General features: G+C 48.7%; 1 protein-coding gene across 1 annotated transcript; it reads right to left on the bottom strand.

The window, feature by feature from the left end:
- Positions 1-3,553: 3,553 nt before the first annotated feature.
- LOC125528908 (squamosa promoter-binding-like protein 16) lies at positions 3,554-9,354 on the bottom strand. The gene is made up of 3 exons (XM_048693327.2): positions 8,320-9,354; positions 5,181-5,311; positions 3,554-4,344 (listed from the first exon to the last, which is right to left on the bottom strand). Exons 1-3 carry the CDS (start codon positions 8,763-8,765, stop codon positions 3,698-3,700), a joined length of 1,224 nt encoding a protein of 407 aa, XP_048549284.2. The 5' UTR covers positions 8,766-9,354; the 3' UTR covers positions 3,554-3,697.
- Positions 9,355-24,274: the final 14,920 nt, after the last annotated feature.

The raw sequence follows: 24,274 nt of genomic DNA, 5'->3' as shown, positions 1-24,274 counted from the left end.
ATTTGTCACTCTGTGTATCAGAGAGGTATCTCTGGGCCCTCTTGGTAATGCACATCACTATAAGCCTTGCAAGCAATGTGACTAATGAGTTAGTTGCGGGATGATGCATTACGGAACGAGTAAAGAGACTTGTCAGTAACGAGATTGAACTAGGTATGATGATACCGACGATCGAATCTCGGGCAAGTAACATACCGATGACAAAGGGAACAACATATGTTGTTATGCGGTTTGACCGATGAAGATCTTCGTAGAATATGTAGGAGCCAATATGAGCATCCAGGTTCCGCTATTGGTTATTGACCGAAGATGTGTCTCGGTCATGTGTACATAGTTCTCGAACCCGTAGGGTCCGCACGCTTAACATTCGATGACGATTTGTATTATGAGTTATGTGATTTGATAACCGAAGTTTGTCCGGAGTCCCGGATGAGATCACAGACATGACGAGGAGTCTCGAAATGGTCGGGAGGTAAAGATTCATATATTGGAAGGCTATATTCGGACATCGGAATGGTTCAGAGTGATTCGGGTATTTTTCGAAATACTGGAGAGTTACAGGAATTCGTCGGGGGAAGTTAATGAACCTTATTGGGCTTTAGTGGAGAGAGGGAAGAAGGGCCATGAGATGGTGCGCGCCTCGCCCCTGCCCAAACCGAATTGGACAAAGGGTAGGGGCACGGGCCCCCTTTTCTTCTCCCTCTCCCTCCTTTCCTTCTTTCCCACTCTGAAAAGGAAAGGGAATCCTACTAGGACTTGGGAGTCCTGGTAGGACTCCCTACACTTGGCGCGCCCCTAGGAGGGCCGACCTTTCTCCATCCCTCCTTTATATACGTGGGCAGAGGGCACCCCAAAGGCACTCCAAGATTTGTCTTAGTCATGTGCGGTGCTCCCCTCCACAGTTACACACATCAGTCATATCGTCGTAGTGCTTAGGCGAAGCCCTGCGCTGGTAACTTCATCATCACCGTCGCCACGCCATCGTGATGACGAAACTCTCCCTCGTCTCAACTGGATCAAGAGCTCGAGGGACGTCATCGAGCTGAACGTGTGCTGAATACGGAGGTGCCGTACGTTCGGTACTTGAATCGATTGGATCGTGAAGGCGTTCGACTATATCAACCGCGTTACTAAATGCTTCTGCTTTCGGTCTACGAGGGTACGTGGACACACTCTCTCCTCTCGTTGCTATGCATCTTCTAGATGGATCCTGCGTGTTCATAGAATTTTTTTAAATACTACATTCCCCAACAGTTAACACGTGGGGCCCGCTAGTCAGTTCTTTCTTCTTCCTCTAAAATTCCCCATGGAGATCTCTGGTGGCTTTCAATGGCAGGCGAATTGAGCTAGCTAGCTCTAATAGCCAGGCTCCAATCGACTTTTGCTTCGGACGAATCGAGCTAGCTAGCTCCAATTTCCTCGATGTAAAATCGCGGCCGAACATGCAGCCGGGCGTGAAGGGCGGAAGGACTAGCCGCAGAACTCCCAGCCTTGGCCATGGCGCGGTCGTCGCAGATGACCACGGATCCGTCCGCCGCCACGACCTAGGACAGCTTGGCCGGAGGCGCGGATGCCAGCTTCGAGCGCAGCGGAAGCCATGGCCAGGTCACGGAGGCCAGCGCGCAGCCATGGCCAGCTCTCCCGGAATGGAAGCTCGTGCGGAGGCAAGCTTCGAGCGCGGCGGTCGCCGGTGAGCTCGCTCGGCGACGCGGAGTCCAGCCAGCGCGGCGGCTAGCTTGCTCGGCGGTGCGACGGCAGCTCGCCCACCGCCGGCCGGCGACACTACGCATACAAAGTATTTGTAGAAATGTCCCAGTGAACACATGGGTCCTATCTGTCATAACGGTCAACATAACGGTCAATCTAGCGGTGTTGACTATTATTATCATGTCAATACTTACGTGTGGGCCAGCCTTTTCATAATCACGCTTAAACGAGTTGAATCGGCCATTTTTCTGATTTGGTAGTTTTTAGGCAAAGATTAGAACAAAAGTGATAGTTTTTCACATAAATTTGTAAATTGATTGTTTGTAGGCACGGTTTCACGAATTGTAATAGTTTTTTGCTAAATACCCGTTTCTTTCAGATCTCGGGTGCCCCCTCTAACCATCGGCGGAGGTCGCCGGGAATACCTCCGTCGCTCCTAAACCCGCCCGGATCGACGTCAAGAACGTGACGCTACGACACGACAGGGTAAGCAGCACCGCATATTTCAAGCATCTGAGCTTTCATGCGACAAAACTGACAGAGCTATATTCAATTCAGCGACCACGGTCACCCTCGGCAATGGGAAGTTGGCTTCGTTCTGGCTATCTCCATGGATCACCTCCCCAACCCTGGCCACTTTGTTCCCAGACTTGTTCAAGCGCTCGAAAGGAAAAAAACAAGTGTGTAGCCGATGCCCTTGCAGACGACTCTTGGGTTCAAGATATCAGACTCCGCTCCAATGATGGCCTTGTTCACAGTTTCCTGGTCCTCTGGAGGGCACTGCGGACAGCAAACCCGGTGTTGCATCCTCACATCGAGGACAGGATCACATGGTGCATTCAGAACACTGGCACATACAGTGCAAAATCAGCATACAAGTTGCAATTCAGAGACTGCATGAAGACGGACAACAAACAACTCATCTGAAAAACTTGGGCACCCGGAAACATCAAAAAAAAAATCTGGTTGCTGCTCCGAGACCGCCTATGGTGCAATGACAGATTGCAACACAGAGGATGGGAAAACGGATATTTCTGTTCTCTCTGTCGAAGAAACTTGGAGACCTCAACTCACCTTTTCTGGGAATGCCTAGTTTCTAGAGCAATTTGGAGACAAATAGCAACCTGGACTGACTGTGGCAAGCTTGCTCTCTTTTCAGAAAACATAGATGACACCTCCACCTCCGCCCAAAGGATACGCAGCATCCTCCAACAGGCAAGACCGAGGCTCAGAGAGAAACTTAAAACGACAATGTTGCTAGCTGCATGGCACATCTGGAAAGAAAGAAACAACCGCACTTTCAGACATTAGGCAAGCCAAGTCTGCAATGTGGTTGCTGCAATCAGGAGAGATGCAGAAGGCTGGAAGCTGGCAGGAGCTAAATGTCTTGAGACACCGCTGGGTGATCCAGGCTAGAGTCATCTCTTTTCCCAGTTAAAGTGGAGGCACCTGTGCCCCCGCGTTCTTGTAAACCACCATGATCACTTGATCATGAACATATTTTCCGCTATCTCTCTGCTTAATATATGAACGCCGGTGATACACCGGTTCTTTCAAAAAAAAAAGCAGCACCGCACATTTCCTTCTTCCTTTCGGAAGAAATCGAATCCGGCGGTTGGTTTTTGTCCCGAGTGAAAAAAGAAAAAATGAAACCAGCGAGTGCCCGCTGCTCCGGTGTTAGATTGGTTTCAATTTTTTTTTTCTATGGCTGGATTTTAACGTTGAACGTCGGTGCTCTGAAATTTATTCGACTGATTCTGCATGTCAAACAGCAATATGGAGCAGATACAATTCATCCTCGACATCTTCAGTGAGCACCAGAGTTGTCACTTGACACCATCATGCATAAAGATTTCAAGGAATTGATTTATGCTGAGTTTGTTCACACGAATGCTTGCAAGTAAAATGAATACAAGAAAAGGAATGATTCAGATTGAACAGAAACAAATGTTGATCACTAGAGAGAAGAGACACGAACAGCCACTGAAACCTACTGCCACGGGAAGGGCAGAGATGGCGGGGCGCCGTCCGACGAGCCTTCACCGCCGACATGAAATATCCCATTGTAGTTCAAGTCATTGTTGTCCGAGCTTAGCACATTGTTCAGTTGCTCATTCTCCACCGCGGGGCAGGAAAATCCGGTCGCTGAGACGGTGCCGGTGGAAGCCTGGGTGCGCGAGAACCAGGACGAGCTGCTGAACTGCAGGTTGGAGAACAGAGGCTGGGCAATGGGGATGTGTTCAGTCTGCTGGACCATCTGGCCAACATCGATACCGGAGGAGTTTGCCGGAGCTGACAGAAGAGAGAGAGCACAGTCCGAGTCGAGCACCGGAGTCAGCCCATCAGAGAACATCTTGCTGCTGCTGCTGCTGCTCTCGGGAGGAGCTACCGTCTTGAGGAGCGGCTGGCACACTGAAGGCTCAAGTGCCACACCGGTGGCAAAGTTTATCTCGCCTTCCTGCAGGAAAGGAAACCGCCGTCCTTCTTTGGCGTAAGTCGACGCAGATCCACCAAAATGCTGCCTGCTGCTGATGCCCAGAGGGAGTTGATGTGCGTAATAGGGGTTCTCCTCGGTTTTAATGATCCCTTGCCAGTTTTGCTCCGGTCTTGGAGTTGGAAATGATGAAAACCTTGTTCCTGGGTTTCACAACAATGTCAATTGGTTGTGGCAAGAAGATGATGGAACTGCCACAGATACATATGGAGATAGAATGAGTAAATTCTTTCTTCAGGCATTATGGAAAATTGATACTCCCCCTGTTACTTAATGTAAGACGTTTTTGCAGTTCAAAATTTGACAAGCTATATGATCATGTAGCTTGTTAAACATTTACTCTTGGCAGGAATCTATATGATCTTACAGAACCTAGAAGCATCTTGCTTCAAGCACTAGGGCACTAATTGTGAACAAGGTAAATAGTGGCTTTTTTCCTAATGAACTAGTAAAACTTTTACTCTATTTATTTACACTTCATCCAACCTCCATGAATATTACTTCAATTAATTAGGTATGTTTATGGGTAAACTAAGGTGCTATCCTTGTTCGTTATGAATACTAATCCCACGTGCGACTATTTTATAGAAGGAAAATTGCTGAATAAGGTACAAATGTGCAACATGAAGTAACAGGCTACGGGGTAGGTTACAAGCTGCAAGGTACCGAAGAAGGTCAATGCAATAGGTCAACATGCTAGGTGAGTCATGATTTACAATATGTCTGACAGACAATTCCATATTTCCAATCATGTATTTTTTTTCGAAAAGGGGGGACTCCCCGGCCTCTGCATCAGATCGACGCATACGGCCAACTTTATAGATAAGCAAAAAGGTTCAACAAAGTCTTAAAGTCTCGAACGAAGGTAAAGGAAAGCTCACAAAGAGCCAAAAGGCCAAAAACAAAACTAGCCAAAAGAAAAGCCACAACCGGCTGGCATAGAACTTGTTAAAATATAGAGCAGTAGTGAAAATGTAACCTTGTTGGCTCGTCATAAAACTTGCAGAATTCATCACATCTGGCTGCGGTTTCCTGCGGCGACGGTTGTGCCCATCAAGGCGCTTTCTACAGCTGCGTTTGGTCTCATCAAACTCCGTAAGCAGGTGAAACCTAAGGAAATAAAGTTCATGATCAAGACACAAATTATTGCTGATGCATGAAGGATTAATATCAGGTCACAACACGAGGAAATTAAGCTAATGCAATGCTGAATAGTAAACTGTAATAACATGCTGAAATTTGCTCTACAAACATCTCATTTTTTGTGTGTTTCCAGCTACTTTCAAAAGCATAGCCACCGTTACAAATACTGAATAAGCAATACCTCAAGAGTTTTCCTGTAAAAATAAAGAGATACTAATATCAACTCCCAAGTATCTGAAAGGGATTTAATAAAACGACAAAGTGTTCCATAACTTAAAACATTTATCTGAAACATAACAACACACTGTTATCCTTGACGCTTTCTGTAATGCTGGGGTGTCATGCGCCTTTTTTTATTAAAGAACACAGCAACTAAGATTTTAAATAGGCAGCCCGGTGCATGTAGCTCCCGCTTGCGCAGGGTCCAGGGAAGGGTCCGACCACTTTTAAGATTTAAATAGGATGTAGCTTTTTTCCTTAGCTCTTAAGTCTTAAGAAACAATATTGCTAGTCTTTGTTGAAAACTAAATAAGGTATTCCTTGTCCTAGGATGACTTTATAACAAGATAAGATGCTCCTAGGTAGTTAGACACGTGTTTCGAAGTATAAAAATATGCTCTCGCTAAATCACCAAAACATATTGTCAGAATACTTAACATTCTTCACACATACTGTTGGAATATAAAATGTACAGTACACAAAGGGACCACTTAATTCATCTGTCAATCACTCCTTTCAGTGCTTGGGAGCCTTCATCTTTGATAAAAATATTGCACCTGTGATTTGTCAACAGCAGACAAAAATATTGCTATGCCTGTTGAACATGGACCACAGTATAGTGTGTCTGTAACCATATGTCTAGAAGGATGCAAGTCTGCTGGGCAATGCGCGCACTTAATTTATAAAGTCTGCACTAACTGCCGGATCAATCAATGATTGGAAACTGTCCCCACTGGGTAAGATATTCATGTATCAAGGCAATAACATGATGAGGAACACATTAGCAGCCCATCAAGTTATAAAGGTATAAAGGTAGAGGTCCATAGAATCACCTGCTATGCTCAGCAAGATTACAATGAGAATAAACACAACTGTGCTTTAAAGTGGACCAAGATACGAAAATATTGCAAATGTAAGAAATAATGCAAGAGACTACAACCCGAAATAACAATACTATGGATGGTTCAGGTTTCGAGTTGAGGATATACAGTAAGACTATCGATTCTACATTTGAAAAATGGAGAACTGAATCTCTCTATTATTTTTCCTTACATAAAAAAATGTGACAAATTTGATCCAATTAGTTCTGCTCATAGAATGTGATTATCTCAGTCTTCTGGCTAATGCATGAAAACAAATACAGCGAAGCTATCCTAGAAGGATTTGCAGAAGTGCAACTCAGACAAAAACAGAGTCAAGTGGTCCCAAAGCACCTGAAACAAGCAAATTATCATATGTTATTTCGCTGACACTAACGTTTGAGATATTATCACGATATAATACCCTTCTTTTTCTTTTCTGATGACGACCGCACGATGCTTAATGACCTAGAAATGCTATCCCCACAACATAGACCATGAAACATTAACATGATAAGTAGGATTTGACCCCTGCACATTCAAGAAATTGTTTATCTTAATTAAAAGAACTTGCGATAAGGGCTCCCATGAAGTCCAAAGTCCAAACTGATCAGGATGCAAGAGCCTAGAGATCTCATTTTTCTCATGCTCGTCAACCGAATCGCTAGATCAGGCTATATGGGTTGGTGTCGCCTTTTAATATTTAAGATACATCATTTTCAGCTGGCACTACCATTTATATTTTTGCGGAAGTTGACACTACCATTAACCTTTTAATGAAACTAAAACATGAACAACTTTCAGGCCCTCGGCTGGTTGCAAGCCTGGCCAGCCTTAGAAAATACTCCTCCTATATCGTACAGAAATGGCTCGAGTCATCCACACTGCACGCACAGTCTACAAGTCCACACTGCATTTTGCAGAGTAAACACTTGTGTAGTAGTACTATAAACTTTCTAGGTTTGGGAGTTAGCATGGCCTTTTCCATTGACACAGAGGGCTCGGATGTGGTAGGCCAGTTCTTGCCGCCGCGTGATGAATGGAGCAGGCCGGATATACCTGCCATGTTTAAGTAATTGACAGTCCCAGACCCACACAAAACATGCTGTCGCGGCCAGGAAAGCACAAGAATGCACATGGATCCACCTATTTTGCACATGAAAAAGGAGGCGCGGGCAAATCATATCAGGCGTCCGTCCGGCCGTCCGGGTTATCATCGATCACGAGGCGGCACGTTGCTGAACTCGATATCAGAACAGTGTCGCGCACCGAGAAAAACAACTCCAATTAACACGGAACAGATTTAACACGTCAAATGCAAATCGGACAGATTCAGTAGGCTGATCGATTGATGATCATTGGGTGCCGATGTGATCTTGATCTTTGGCAGATGGAGAGCAAATGTAGCTTTTTGTGCAGTGCTGAATTCTCATGAATGGGGCCAGGATTCAGAAAAGGTGGTGGGGCGATTCAGAGCAGTGCAAAAGCTGTGCTGATAGGAATTGATGATGGAGGAGCAAATTGGTGCAGTCCAACAAGCTCTGAGCAGCGTAAAAGCGGTAGTAGGAAAGAAAAAAACGAAAGAAAAAGCGTCGCAATAATTCAGGTAACACAAGCTGCCATGATAAATGGTGACAGGAGCAAATGAGAGGCCAGGCATGGTGCCGGGAAAGGTAAAGGAGTGCATCCTCGATACGAGACAGGCCGAATTGTGCTCAAAAAAAAGGAAAAACAAACTAATAATGTCACGGTGGTGAATTGATCATTGATCGACTCATGGATGGACGATGAAGGGGAGTGGATGAGCGAAGAGAATGATGATGCAAAAAAAGAAAGAAGAGCTACGATTTGATTCAAGTAGCGTACTTGGTTGGAATTGGCGGGTGAAATGATTACCTGCTGCACTGTTGGCAGAAGCGCATCTCGCGGCCGGCGACGGTGACGACGGGGGTCTTGGAGTGCGCCTCGCACACCTTGTGCCGGCGATGGTAGTCGCGGCACCTGCTCAGGTCCGCCCTGCACCCGTCCACCGCGCACGACGGGCACTGCTGCTGCCCCGCGCCGCTCCCGCTCCCGCCTCCCCCTCCCGACGACGCGCGCGGCCGCTTCGCCGCGCTGGGCGCCGAGGACGGCGCCTCGGCCGGCGCCTTGCCGAGGCCGCGGCTGTCCGGAGCAGCGCCGCACTCGCCGAGCCCGCCGAGCTTCAGGTCCACGGAGCACTCCTGCCGGCCGGCCGCATTAGCAATGCCACCGGCCGACGCCTGCCCGCCCGCCGCCGGCGCGTCGCCCTCCAGCTCGGCGAGGTCCCATGCGCCGGGCGGCATCTTGAGATCCCAGTCCATGCCGCGATGCGCGCTCACGTAGCCGGCCCTGGCGCGCGGAGGACACGTACAGCGCAAGCCAGCCTCAGCTCAGCTCAGCTCAGCGCGGTAGGCCTAGTAGCTATAGCTCCCTAGTTATGTCCGAGCTCTCCCTTTCATCTCCCGCACACCCACACAGGCAACTCGGGTCGCTGTCTGGAGCTTGTGCGTTCGGGCTCGGCCTCGCCCCTCGCCCTCCCCCCTGTCCCTCTCATTCCGGGCTGCCGAGGCTGTTGTTTTGCAGGCCGAGCCGAGCCTAGCAGTACCGTCTCTAGGCTGCCACCTACTGGCTAGCCAGCGCTGGATCTGCGGGGTTAATTGCGCACCAAACAAAAGATGTCAAATAAAAACAGCGCAGACGCGGCAGCAATGGCGGAGAGAGACGGAGCTCGCTCGTCCGACGCCCAGGGAGGGTGGCACGAGCAACAAAGATATGGGGCAACAATACAAGCAAGCTGGGGCGCTGTCAGTACAAGTACTTGCACCTAGAGAGAGAGGGAGAGAGAGAGAGGTGATTTGTGTCGCTGGGGTTGCAGCCATTCAATCCCTGACAGGCATGGCGACGGGCCATGTTCGCCTTTAACACTGCCATGGAAGGGTCGTGCTACAATTATTGGGGGTTTGGTTTCGTTTGGTTTCAGCACCTACTATTGTATCGCCCTTTATTTATTTCTTTTCACCTTTCTTCTTTTCCTAGTATTATTGTTAGTACGTAGTACGCGGGAGAGATCGTCTCGTCTGATTGTATAAATGGAATTCGATTTGGCCAAGTGCTTGCTATCTGAGGAGAGCATGCATGCGATGCATGTTTATCAGAAACACCAGTTGCCCTAGCAGGTGGTAGCAGCCTAGCCTAGGTAACCACTTCCTTTCTGCATGCCTGAAGAGGTTAAAATAACCCACGCATCACTAAAGCTAACCAGGCCGACCACAGGTTGTTTCCTTGTTTGGCAGTGCGCGAGCCACACATTTGTGGCGTGCTATAAATAAAAATACATTGTGGGCTCTCTCTTAGTGCCAAGCTTGCACTTGCAGGCATTACTCTAGCCTGGTCTAGAAACAAAACGGAGCTGTTCCTTCCTACTACTACTAGTGTAGTGCTGTTGTTTTCATTTGTTTTATTAAGAGTCAGTCACACGTATAATCATATTATAATGCTACAACCGGACGTTACCCCGAGAAATGGATGCATTTGATGATGGGAGCCAGGAAACAAGACCTCTGAGCGACATGCTGCTTGTTTGTTTGCTCTTTTTAGGTCTTTGGTTCAGGATAGGCGATGATAATGGGTGACACATTGCGACTGGCGAGAGAGAGATACTACTACGTGTGAAAGTGCCGTGGGAGCATGATTGGCCATGCATGTGGAGTCCATCTTTGCTGCTGCCTCCTTTTTCTTTATTTCTGCGGCATTTCGAAATGACAATTATTCGCCCGCTTTTTGAACGGACGCTAGCTAGCTAGAGTAGAACCGAAGGCCCCAAAGTCTTTGCATGCGACGGTGTAGTAAAACTCGAAATAACGTCGGGTGTACGTGGCGGTAAATCTTGAGACGGGAAATGCCACGTGAAAATGCACGAGCAGGCAGGCAGATGTCAGAGACGCGGCCGGCTATGCTGTCTGCGTACCGTGGTTTGTGATCTGGATGTCAGTACTACCTAGCTTTGCAATGGCGGTACGTACGTGGTGGCGCGACCGGCATCTCCTCTCCTTCCACCTTCTGCTCGGGCCTCGATCGTACGTGCATTCGTACAAGTACATCCGAGGCTGCCGGGGCCATGCATGCGGCGCCGCGCCACCTCCGCGGGCAGACAGAGCAGTAACAACATGCGACAGCCTCTGCGGCGCCCGAGCGCGACGCCGACGTGCGGTCTGGTGCCCTGACCCGCCGCGGGGCGGGGGCGCGACGGCGCCGTACTCCGGCACTCGGCTTGGCGCTACCTCTCCGCTCGCTCACTCCCGTAGTCCGTCCTAGGTACGCGCCAAGACATGCGGCAGGCGACGCATGTGTGTGATCAGCGGCGTCCTGCGTGTGCCGGCCGGCAGCGCCAGCGCGCCCGCGGGGGCCCGGGGCCCGCCCGATCCGGGCCGGCGATTGGACGCCCGGCGGTCCTCGCGTGTCTTGGCACCGTTGCTCATAAATCCCCAACATATGTGTGTGCGTGCGTGTGCGCCCAAGGCTGGCAGCAAACATGTGGATGGATGGACGATTGTCGCGGTGCGGACAGCGGAAGGCTGATCGTGGGTTTCGATTTTCGAATTCGGCGGGCACCGAAGTATTCACTGTGGATCAAGTTTCTACCGCTCACCATTAAAGTCAGATGCCTCCAGTGTAAGACTCTAGTAGATCCTCTATATCCTCATCGGCCCGTAAAATTCCGGCGATTTTACAGTTTTCATCCTTTTTTTGCCCGAACAGGTCCGCTAAAAGTCTGACCGGACGTAATTTTTTTACAGGCGGCCCGCAAATTTGCCTGTCTGCTGCTATATGTATCGAGCCGGGGTGTTTTACGGTTTGCGTCCTAGATAAGCTCAACCGCAATCCACCCCTCCTCCGCCGTCTCCTTTCCTTTCTCTAGTGAGCAATTTCGCGCGTTGGTTTTTTTCTTTCTCGTGGATCCATGGGCAAAGGTGCTCGCGGGCGTGGCGGCCGTGGCAGGTCACTACCAGCAAGCTCGCCCGGCATGACGTGGAGGCCGGCAGCTCCAGCCGGTCCACCATCGAGTCGTGGCGGTCTAAGCATGCGCGCGAACACGGTCTCCTCTCCCGCAGCAGCAGCCAGAGTGCGTGGGCTGACTTCCACGAGCTCCACGAGGTGTTTTTCCCACACACACCAAGAAGCACCTGGAGGCGGATGAGGAGCTCCTCGCCGCGGAGCGTGCGGTGGAGGCCAGAGAAGAAGGCGCCGTCGACAGGCTCGCTGCCGCAAAGAAGGACCACGCCTACGCCCATGCTTGCCGCAAGTCCGCGGAGAAGTTTTACCTCGGCCTCAACAGCTGAGTCGGTCGTCCCTAGATTTATATTTGTAGTTTGTTCTATGTTTTAAGCTATGTATGAACTCCGGTTGTGTTGAACTTTGTAGCTTGAACTAGTTTTAAAATTTGAAGTATGTTTTATAGCAGATCTGTTCTGCTAGGACACCTTCGAGTTCCGGCAAAATCAATTTGTAGAAGATCTGCTAGAGTTGCTCTAAGGGCATCTTCGATGCTAGCCCCTAAAACGGACACCTCATATGTCCTTTGACACGTTCATAACATGTTCGCAGATAGGGTGCAAGAGAGTGTCGTCCAAAGTAATCATAAAAATTCCCTATTTGTCCCCTGACCCGGGCACCACGAGGGAGTGCCTCCGAGCCTGCACGGAGCATGACGTTGCCGCCGACGCTGCATAGCTAGATGGCGGCATAGCTGTACCTCGAGGTTGTGCCCGACGTCGCCTCCCAGTTGTCACGGGCGTCCCACCACCGTCCTATCGCCGTCCACATCGTCTTCCCGGTTGCCTCGGCCGCCCAAGCTGTCTCGGCCGTGCCACGTCATGCCTCAAGTGCGTGGAGCAAGAGAGAGGAGATCGAGAGGGGCAGGATGCATGTAAGGGCATATTCAATGCCAGCCCCTGAAACGGACACCGCAAATGTTCTTTGACACGGGACACATTCGCGGATAGGATGCCCGCAAATCATCTATTTGTTTTTGGCCAAAATACCTTTTTTTATTTCACCGTGGAGGTCCCACCTAGATTGTATTCATTTGCCTATAAAACTTTGTAGCCTAGGTAAGTTCCAGTGAACCAGGGGTACATGGGATACAAAGAGAAGAGATAAAGTAGAAATAACACACACTGACGACACAGCTAGCAGGGGAGAACAAAGAGGGAAAACACAACAAAAGGCACCACCGGTGTAATCGAACGGCATCGGCCAGTCGAGACCAAACCACGACACTGCACCATCCTCAATCAAAAGGCTCCAGACATCTGAGACTGCACGACAGTGCGACACCGCATGTGTCATTGGGCACATTCTATGGGTCACACAAGGCCGAGACAACACCACAACACTTGCGTGCCACCAACATAGCCGAGGGGCATCGCCTAGAAAACCAAACCACGGCACTGCACCATTGATGTAGTCACCGTCGTGCATCCGAGACTGCAAAATGCCCCGACACCACTTGTGTCAGGGGTACATTTGGAAGGGCACACGACGCCGAGATGGCGCCACAACACCTATGTGCCACCAGCCTAGTCGCAGGGCACTGGATAGAAAGAGACACACCAAGAAGCAATTGAGCACGAACACCACGATGAAGAACACAATGCCAACATCAACCCCAAGCTGGCTGCACCACCACTGTCATCACCCACACTCCACCGCCAACCACATGAGTCGTCGATTACCACCAATAGTCATGGTCTTCAAGACGACGCCTCCAATGAGGTAGTGAAGTTCATGACGTCATTGTTGCCCGATCTAGCAAAACTAGATCTTGGGCTTACACCTGGTGACACCAAACTCAAGGGATTTAGGTGAATTGGACTCCTTAGCAATGCCTCCACAGAGGAGAACGACACCAAATTGGCTCCTCGTTACTGGCATCAACAGAAGTTTTTGCAAGGATTTCACCTGGAGCCAGGCACGACCACATGACCTCAAAATCCAAAGACCTGATACACCTCCGGCCGCCACAGTAGGCCCTGAGAGGTAAGATGAGCACCCCTACTGCACCACGAGAAGACTACGCAAAGCACCATCGCAGTGGATCCTGGACCCCCCTGAAACCGGCAGCTAGTACCACCAGCCCTCATGCGCGGAGAGATGGGAGGGATGCAGGAGAACGTTGCCGCCTGCTTGATCTAGGGCGACACAGGGCACTAGGGGCTGCATCGGCTGCGCACAGCGCGCCGCAAGCCCCCACATCCATGCCGCTGCAACACGACACCGTTGTCGAGTTAACGAGCAACCCCGCGCCCTCACGCCCGAGGCACTGCACCCACAAGCCTCCGCTCGATGGCAACCATCACAGCTCCGCGCCCGTGAAGTGTAGCCCCATGTCACCACCGAGAAAGCCGGTAACTGCCGGATCCAGGCACCAGCTCTCGAATCGACGGGCCAGCCAGCAAGTGACTTCCGCCCATGCCAGAGAGCAGCTCGTTGAAGCGAGGAGGGTCCCCGCCACTGCCGTCGGTCGCGTGGCTTTGCCTTGCGACGTCCTCCGGCAGCGGTGAAGGGGGAAGGTGGATGGTTGCCGGCAGCGGCAGCTAGGGTTGACGTGTCCGCCCAATTCACCCGTACGGGGCGGGGCGTTTTTTCCCCTCTGCATCAGCAACTTCAATACTAGATTTCGGACATACGGACTGGTTTGCGGACATTTGAAGGCCCCCGCTAAATGACAAAAATAATCCGTACAGTGCCGTCTAAGCATATACGAGAGTTTTGACTTTTAAGGGTCTACTCTGAAGATGTTCTAAACATCCATCCACGAGTAGCACAAACTCTTACCAGTTAAATTCTGATGCTCACCTGTACACACACATCGGCTAGCTTAGTAGAAAATTAGTGGGATTTACGAATCTGTTTATGTTTTTCGTTTTTTTTTTAAAAAATTCATCTATTCATCTTCAATCATGACAGTATAATAAACATTAAAAATAGTAAAAATTATATTTATATTCATAGATTACCTAGCGACAATAGAGAGGCAAGAGTCTTTATTAATGGTAGTAATAGAAAAGAATTTTTACATTGGTGCTTATATTTTCTGAATTTACTTATTTCAGGACTTTCGAAGATATGCGTTCAATGCGAGGAGACGTTTCCGTCGACTACGAAGGCGTCTGTGGCGACTTTATCAATTTCAAGATGATGTGCCGGCTCAGTCTCTCGGAGATGCTCATAGTGATAGGGTGTATGTGCATGTGTTCATAGGAGTAAGCATATGTGCACTTGTATAAATGTCTATGTTTATACTTTGTTTTCATAAACTTTTCCGCAACCCAATCAAGCCATCGTGGTTTTGTCAACATCTGGCATGATCAGTGGTTCACCATCACATACACATAGAGGGACAACCAGAACTTTTATGAAATTGTGCACGCACACCACCGCTACACATGGGTGGATATTAGGTGATACCACTACCACCTAATACATGCTTGCATGCTACAAATTTTGAAAAGGCACATTTAGAATTGATTTTTTTGATAAAGGACTTTTCATTGAATAGATATATCGAGGTGATACAATCATATTGAAAGAAAGCCCAGCCTCTGCATAGCTAGATGCACATAGCCAATAAGTCCAGAGCACCCTAAAAATAAAATAATTCGATACAATGCCAAGCAATAAAACGTGTCCATCCTAAGAAACGGTAGATTCTATCCGTAAATCACACCGCCATCCATGTGGGTAGAAAATCTCCCTGGCCGTACGCTCCAGCCGTGTAGACGCCATCATAAAAAGGTCCCTGTCCTCCGGCTTCTGCAGGATAGACCACATATGGAGCCATCGTGTACAAACATGGATAACCTGCATAGGAGATGAGACACATTTATTGTTAAAAACCACATCATTTCTGGTAAGCCACATTGCCAAGCATAAGGCTGCCGCTCCCACAAGAATATGTGCAGAAAATTGTTTATCAATACCCCGCAACCAGTTACCGAACATATTCCGTGCACTACGTGGTGGGTATAAATTCGAAGCTACTTGGACCATGGCCCAAACTGCCCGAGCGAACTTGCACTCAAAAAATAAGTGTTTGATAGTCTCGTCATGTTGGCAAAAGACACATGTCTTGGATCCGTGCCAGTTTCGTCGTGTGAGGTTATCTCTAGTTAGGATGACTCCTTTGTTTAGAAACCAAAGGAATATCTTCACTCTTAGAGGGATTTTTAGCTTCCACAATTTTCTATTATCAGCTGGAACATCACAATGGACCATTGCATCATACGTGGATTTGACCGAAAATCTGCCATTCTGATGCAAGTTCCATCGAAAAGTGTCCGGCTCATTTGACAATTGAATGTTCTCCAGGCGAGTGAGTAATGCATTCCATGCTGTCAGGCGAGTGCCCAAAAGATCCCTACGAAAAGAAATATCGGGGTTTTCTTGTCCTAAGACTTGTTTGATCGTGACGAATTTGTGTCTAACAATCCGGTACAAGCTCGAATATTGCACCATTAATGAGCTGTTCCCTAGCCAGGTATCTTCCCAGAAACGAACCTGAGAGCCGTCCCTAACCGAGAAGGTCTCAAATTGAAAGAAGAATTTCTTGGCCTTCATGACACCACTCCAAAAATGTGAATCCCCAGGTTTTCTATTTAGTTGAGAAATGGCGTTGGATCCCACATACTTGTTGAGAATGATTTCCTGCCATACTCCATTCTCAGTGAGTAGTTTATAAACCCACTTGCTGAGAAGAGTGATTTAGAATTGATGGATGTTCACAAGACATATGGTATAAACCCTAAAAAATTCAGATCAAAATTCAAAACATACATTGACAAATAAAAAAGACAAATCTATATGTGAGTAGTGTCATTTCTGACACTGTTCATGTTTTGTCTTTTTTTGACACTATTCATTTCAGACTTATCATTTTTATCTCAACAGATACTTTGAATTTTGATCTGATCTTTTTAGGGGTTATAGACATATTATGTCTTGTGAACATCCACTAATTTTTTCAGAATTTTTCGAAGCATCTAAATGTGATTTTTGAAAAGTTGTATCATGGTAGCATATAAAGGATGGTATCATCTGATATTTTCCCCGTCACACACGTACACCCGCACAAACACATCTCTCAATACACGTCTAGAATCGACGATGATCTAACTATGAAAAGAGAATTCGTCTGCACGCGGTGATACATTTCAACCGATTGTAGGTGTAGCAATAATAACCATTGCCAAAAATCAATGCGTACGTGCGAAACAAAATCTGCCGTGGACGCGTGGGAAACGGAATCGATCCCTACATATGATGGTCCAGCTAACTTGCGACGCCGTGCACCACCCTTGCAAGAAATGCAAATCTAAAAGTACTACGTGCGAAAGCACGTACGTCGCTAATAAGCTGGTACCACCGGCCAGTGAGTTAAGGCACCGTGGGCATTACATGCGGTCCGTCGATTCATTCAACGGCGCTACAGTGCCAGGGTAAGTGCCACCTTGCCCAAAAGTTGGTTCCTCTTCCTTGAGGAACCGGCCGGGTCAAGCAATAACTTCGCCGCCGGCCGGTTGGCCGTGAAGCCATAGCTTGTCCGTGCACGCGTGCAGTGCGCCAATGCAAGTAGTAATATGCTACTTTTATCAAGGGGCTCGTACGTACTAGATCCTGGAATCCAAAGTTGGTCACCTTACATGTTAATTAAGGATCTTTGCGTACGTGCATGCATGCATCTGCATACATGGTAACAAGTTAACCCCCCTTGCGCGGGTCCTTGCACTTCGTCTTCCCTAACCGGACCGATGTGATCCACAATCCTTCCCCGTCTCAGCTGGGTGAGATTGTAGTTTTCTTTGATTTTGTCTGGTCTGGCAACAAGAGGGGAGTGAAAACCCACAAGTTCAGACCGTAGATAGGGTATGATTCGCGTGTGTGCCTGGTGTCTCTCCTTTAGATTGTGAGAGTAGCAGCAGCTTTAATAAGTTTGCATCAGCTCTAGTTCTGTGAAGCCGTAGAAAAACGAATACAAAAGAGGAATAATTACACCCGGTCTGAAACCAGGTGGTGTTACTTTTCCGCTTCTACTGAACCTATTTGCTACCAATACCAGTCGTTGATGGTCTTCTGGACCATCCCAGTGACACCAATGGTGGTTTCAACAAGTGGGCGGGTTGTGTCTCCCAACCCCTTACCCGTTTTGGTCGTCAGGTATAGACCCATAGTGTTGTGGGTGATGTCGGTGGGACAACTGACGGAAACATCACTTCGGCCTTAATTCTCTAACTTTGGCTTCATTATGGCCGCGTGTAGTCTTGTGTTATCGGGAGCTGTGTGTGTGTGGGGGGGGGGGGGCAGCCTAGGACAGGGATCGTTGGTTTTTCTTTTCACCAAGAACGACGGTCCACCAGAAGGTGTATGGATGAGACGTAGTTGTAGGTTGGGTGGTTTCGAGCCTCTGATTCATCTTCGCGTATTCGCGGTCTAGTGACCGCAGAAGAAGTGTCCAACTGGTAAGCTATAGTGGTTTTGGCCTCACTACTCATGTCGGGCTACTTAATCGACGTATAAAGCAAAATCTTGCAATAGTGTCATGATGGATCTCATCATGGCGGGCGCTCTACTTCTTCCTCTTTGACATCGCTTACGCACATAGCCAATAGAAGGGCACAGTGGTCGATGGTGAAGGAAATATGCCCTAGAGGCAATAATAAAGTTGTTATTTATATTTCCTTATATCATGATAAATGTTTATTATTCATGCTAGAATTGTATTAACCGAAAACTTAATACATGTGTGAATACATAGACAAACAGAGTGTCCCTAGTATGCCTCTACTAGACTAGCTCATTAATCAAAGATGGTTAAGTTTCCTAGCCATAGGCATGTGTTGTCATTTGATGAACGGGGTCACATCATTAGGGGCAGCCTAGGACAGGGATCGTTGGTTTTCCTTTTCACCAAGAACGACGGTCCACCAGAAGGTGTATGGATGAGACGTAGTTGTAGGTTGGGTGGTTTCGAGCCTCTGATTCATCTTCGCGTATTCGCGGTCTAGTGACCGCAGAAGAAGTGTCCAACTGGTAAGCTATAGTGGTTTTGGCCTCACTACTCATGTCGGGCTACTTAATCGACGTATAAAGCAAAATCTTGCAATAGTGTCATGATGGATCTCATCATGGCGGGCGCTCTACTTCTTCCTCTTTGACATCGCTTACGCACATAGCCAATAGAAGGGCACAGTGGTCGATGGTGAAGGAAATATGCCCTAGAGGCAATAATAAAGTTGTTATTTATATTTCCTTATATCATGATAAATGTTTATTATTCATGCTAGAATTGTATTAACCGAAAACTTAATACATGTGTGAATACATAGACAAACAGAGTGTCCCTAATATGCCTCTACTAGACTAGCTCGTTAATCAAAGATGGTTAAGTTTCCTAGCCATAAGCATGTGTTGTCATTTGATGAACGGGGTCACATCATTAGAGAATGATGTGATGGACAAGATGACGATGCCGTGTACCTAGGATAGGGCAATGGACCTGATCTAAGCACCCCTCCCAAGGACACTGCCCTACAGTCAAAGAAAATCAAATGACAACAAATCCTACCGACTGGAATCACCTGATACACGTCCACTCGACCAACATCTCCACTCGGATATCCCGATTCCATTCGACTAGTATATCATCACTCCACCGTACATGAATCACTCGGAGTAAAGGTCTAAAGTCACTCCAGATAGCAACAGTCAGGCTTTCACTCCGCATCATTAATGATCAGTTATATGACTTTATTACTGGCGTTATCAGAAACGCATCATCTTTATGTACATTGAACCATATGTAATGGGGGATGGCTAGGGTCCTGGCGCACTCTATATAAGCCAACCCCTCCTCTGGGACAAGGGTTCGCACCCCCTGTAACTTCACGCATAATCCAATCGACCGAGCCTCCAGGCACCGAGACGTAGGGTTGTTACTTCCTCCGCGAAGGGTCTGAACTCGTACATCTTGCATGCACAATCTCACCATAGCTAGGATCTTGCCTCTAATTCCTACCCCCTTTTCTACTGTCAGACTTAGAACCACGACAGTTGGCGCCCACCGTGGGGCAGGTATCTTAGTGACTTTCCGGTGAGGTTGTGATTTCTCCAAGTCCTTTCATCATTGTTTCCGGCGGAGGTTTGGCTGAGGGTCACAAGATCCGTCTCGGTGCACTCGTCTTCGTCGTCGACGACTCCGCTTGCTTTAGGAAGCTCCTCTTGACGTCGAGGCGCTCCCCGTCTGTGGGGCGACGCTCTTCCGCGCGTGCGTTCGTGGCGTCCTTCTGCGGCAGCCATCGGCTCAATATCGGTCGGCTCCCGCGGTATCTTCGCTCCCCGTTGTCGCCGTCACAAGCGATCCGGTCGGTCGTGGCTCTAGCGGTGGGGGAAGCATGCAGTGGCACGTCAGTCCGCCACCCCTCAAGTCGCGGCAATCGAGCCCGACGAATCTCTCTACGGCCTGTTCGACTGGCTCCGTCGAGACCCTGTCCGAGTGTGACAACAGCGACCCCGCGACGGAGGTCCTGATGGTCGACACGCCACGCAGCCCGCCTGGCATGTGTCGCAACGGCGGCGACGATGGCGGCGGCGATCCGTCGCGTGTTCATGAAGAATATCACCCCGAAACTCTCTCTCTCTCTTCTCAGCAGAGAGAGGAACTTCACCGCCGCAATCTGGAGGCCCTCCACACACCCGTTGTCGGGGAGACCTCTGAGGATCGGGCCTTGGAGGCGGCGCGATTGGCTACTTTGGCTGAGCGCACTCGGCTGGAGAACCTTCAGCGTGCACTCGACGACCGCGTTCGGCGGCAGATCCCTAAATCCAGTTGACGGCAGCAGCAATTGTTCCCACCGAAACCACAGGTATACCGCACTCCGATCCAGAACCTTACAGTTGCGGCCCGCATAGCAGAATCTATTCAGCCGTCCTAGTCGGAAGCTGGTAGAGGTTTGATACAGATCAGAGCGCTGCTCCGAGCAGCAGGGGAGCAGAACACCGCAGTGTCTCAGTCGCGTAAGAGAATTCATAGCAGGTCTATAGTAGCTGACACCATTCAGTCGGCTCACAGCCCAAGATTGCCTCCGTAGCGTGAAGGGCGAGGGCATCGCCAGGGGCAGTACTTGGGTCGGAATCACGAGCAACACAATCATCGGCTCAACCGTGATGACCGTCGTCGAGTGCCTACGCCCCCTCCGAGGGGCGAATCGTATGTGCCCCGACATTATGATGATAGGCGCCCGTACAGCGAAAAGCGGAGGAGGCTAGTCGACCCAAGGGAACCAGGGTTTGATGCAAGGTTTGGTGGGCAGGAATCGAGCACACAGAGAAGGGCAAGACAGAGACCGCCCGATTGGAAGCAGAGTGCATGTTTCTGGTCCCGAGTGTTTTAGCAGAGCCATCATGGCTGCAGAAATCCCTCCCAACTTCAGGTTGGCGACTGGGGTCAGTAAGTTCACTGGTGAATCAAAGCCTGACACCTGGCTTGAGGACTACCGAGTAGCTGTGCAGATCGGTGGAGGAAACGATGAAGTTGCCATGAAGCACTTTCCCCTAATGCTTGAGGGGTCAGCTAGAGCTTGGTTGAATTAGTTGGCTCCAGGCAGTATTTTCAGCTGGGAAGAGTTAGCCTGAGTGTTTGTCAGAACATTTGAGGGCACATGCAAACGACCAGCGGGATTGACAGAATTGCAACATTGCGTGCAAAAACCGAATGAAACTTTGAGGGATTACATCCAAAGGTGGACCACTTTACATCACACTGTGGAGAATGTGTCTCATCATCAAGCAGTTTGCACCTTCACGGAGGGCGTTCGGTATCGGGAGCTCAACCTGAAATTCGGTCGGGCAGGAGACATGTCTCTGACCCGAATGATGGAGATAGCCACTCGGCACGCAAACGGCGAAGAAGAAAACCTACTCCGCAGTGGCAAGAGCAAACCAGCCGGCCAGGACACTGGAGGAGGTAATTCCAATCGGAAGCAGAAGCGCAAAGCAGAACCTGCGGCGCTTGGAGAGGTTGTAGTTGCAACCCAAGGAAAATCTAAAGTAAAACCTAAAGGGCCCTGGACCCCTAAGAAGCTGAAAGATTCAACCTGGAACAACGTGTTGGATTTACCATGTCACATTCACATCAAGAAGGATGAAGAGGGTAATCTTATCTATCCCAGGCATACCACTCGACAGCGTCGAGTCCTTATACATCAATTCCGAGAAAAGCAACCCAGTGAGAAGGAGAAGGAATCTGATAAGGATGAGGATAAGGAAGAGGATGATGAAGGATTTCCCAATATCAATTCCACTTTGGTGATTTTTGCAGATGTTGAAAGCAAAAGGCGACTGAAGGTCATCAACAGGGAAGGAAACATGGTTGCTCCGGCAACGACGACGTATCTGAAATGGTCAAAAAATTCTATCACATTCGACCAGTCAGACCACCCGCCGCACGTTGCAACCCTTGGGAGGCAAGCGTTGGTGGTCGACCCAGTCGTTGGGGGCACCCGATTGACCAAAGTCTTGATGGATGGTGGCAGCGGATTGAACATTTTGTACGTTGAGACACTCCGAGGAATGGGCATTCCAATGTCCAAACTCAGCGAGAGCAACATGCGATTCCATGGAGTTATACCGGGAAAGAAAGACGATTCACTCGGCCAGATCACTCTTGATGTGGCTTTCGGCGATTCAAAGAATTATCGTAAGGAAAAGTTGACATTTGAAGTCGTGGATTTTCACAGCGCCTATCATGCTATCCTGGGCAGAACGGCTTATGCCCATTTCATGGCTCGACCGTGTTATGTGTATCTCAAACTCAAGATGCCTGGCCCTAGGGGCGTGATCACAATCACTAGTAATCGGCTGCGAGCAGAGGAGTCCTTCCAAAAGAGCTCAAAGATTGCCGATGAACAGATGGCAACAATAGAAATGGAAGAATACAAGAAGACAACAGATCCGAGTGATTTGTTGAGAGCTAAGAAGCCTGCTTCAGAGTCTGCATTTAAGTCGTCTGGTGAAACAAAACCAGTTCATATTCACCCAATTGATCCCAATGCTGCTCCGACTCATATATCAACAACACTCGACAGCAAATAGGAAGAAGCGCTCATCCAGTTCCTCCGTGAGAACTGGGACATCTTCGCATGGAAACCTTTTGACATGCCAGGTGTACCCAGGGGACTAGCTGAGCACCATTTACGAGTCGACCCAAAAGCAAGACCCGTCAAAGAGCACCTCCGACGGTCCGCCGTGGAGAAGAGAAAGGCAATTGGCGAGGAAGTGGCTCAGCTTCTGGCAGCTGAGTTCACCCGAGAGATTTACCACTCCGAGTGGCTCGCCAATGTCGTCATGGTTCCCAAGAAAGACGGTTCACTCCGTATGTGTATTGACTTTAAGCACATCAATTGGGCCTGCCCGAAAGATCACTTCCCTCTCCCTCGCATCGATCAAATAGCCGACTCGACTGTGGGATGTGAGCGATTGTCCTTTTTGGACACGTATTCAGGGTATCATCAGATCTGACTGTATGGACCCGATGAAATAAAAACAACTTTTATCACCCCATTCGGGTGCTTTTTCTATGTTACCATGCCCTTTGGTCTCAAGAATGTTGGCACCACATTCATGCGCATGATACAGAAGTGTCTGCTTACTCAAATCAGTCGGAATGTGGAGGCGTACATGGATGACATCGTGGTTAAGTCGCGTAAAGGTTCCGACCTACTGACTGACCTCGCTGAAACCTTTGCCAACCTGAGAAGATATGATATCAAGCTTAACCCGTCAAAGTGTACAATCGGAGTTCCAGGCAGGAAGTTACTCGGTTTTCTCATTTTCGAACATGGGATCGATGCTAACCCAAAGAAAGTTGGCGCAATACTCCGAATGAAAAGCCCTGTGCGCATACACGATGTTCATAAGCTCACTGGTTGTTTGGCCGCCTTGAGTCGATTCATCTCTCGACTCAGTGAAAAGGCATTGCCTCTTTACCGATTGATGAAGAAATCTGATAAGTTCGAGTGGACTCTTGAAGCTGACACAGCTTTTGCAGAGCTCATAACCCCGCTTTCCACCCAGCCGGTGCTCGTTGCTCCAATCCGCAAATAGCCTTTACTGCTTTATATTGCAGCCACTCGACAAGTTGTCAGTACAGTACTCACGGTCGAGCGGGAAGAAAAAGGTAAAGCCTACAAGGTTCAGCGCCCAGTGTACTATATTTCTAAAGTCTTAACTCTGTCCAGCAGAGATATCCGCATTATCAGAAGCTTGTATATGGAATTTACTTGACTTCGAAGAAGGTGGCGCATTATTTTTCAGATCACTCTATTACAGTCATCAGCGATGCTCCATTGTCAGAAATTCTGAACAACAGAGATGCAACTGGTCGAGTGGCAAAGTGGGCGATTGAATTCCTTTTGTTGGACATCAAGTTTGAGGCAAAGAAAGCAATCAAGTCCCAGGCAATAGCAGATTTCCTTGTCGAGTGGATTGAGCAACAGCAGCCGACTCAAGTCCACTCGGAACATTGGACTATGTTTTTTGATGGATCCAAGATGTTGAATGGTTCTGGCGCTGGAGTAATTCTGGTATCCCCACGAGGTGACAAACTTAGTTATGTCCTTCAGATTCACTTTGATTCCTCCAACAATGAAGCTGAATACGAAGAACTTTTGTACAGGTTGTGAATGGCCATTTCACTCGGCGTCCGTCGCCTAATGGTCTATGGTGACTCAGATTTGGTGGTCATTCAAGTGATGAAGGAGTGGATGTCAGAAGCCCA

The sequence above is a fragment of the Triticum urartu genome, chromosome 7A (genome assembly GCF_056163025.1).
Source record: "Triticum urartu cultivar PI428250 chromosome 7A, HENAU_Tu73, whole genome shotgun sequence".
In the NCBI taxonomy this organism is placed as follows: Eukaryota; Viridiplantae; Streptophyta; class Magnoliopsida; order Poales; family Poaceae; genus Triticum; species Triticum urartu.
Note: the sequence above shows the minus strand (reverse complement) of the source record. Positions and strands in the feature narration are given on the sequence as shown.

Coding starts and splice junctions, on each gene's coding strand:
- LOC125528908 (XM_048693327.2), bottom strand. CDS start 8,765: ATGGACTGGGATCTCAAGATGCCGCCCGGCGCATGGGACCTCGCCGAG. Junction 5,312..8,319: donor TTCTGCCAACAGTGCAGCAG/GTAATCATTTCA, acceptor TTATTTCCTTAG/GTTTCACCTGCTTACGGAGT. Junction 4,345..5,180: donor TTTTATGACGAGCCAACAAG/GTTACATTTTCA, acceptor TGTGAAACCCAG/GAACAAGGTTTTCATCATTT.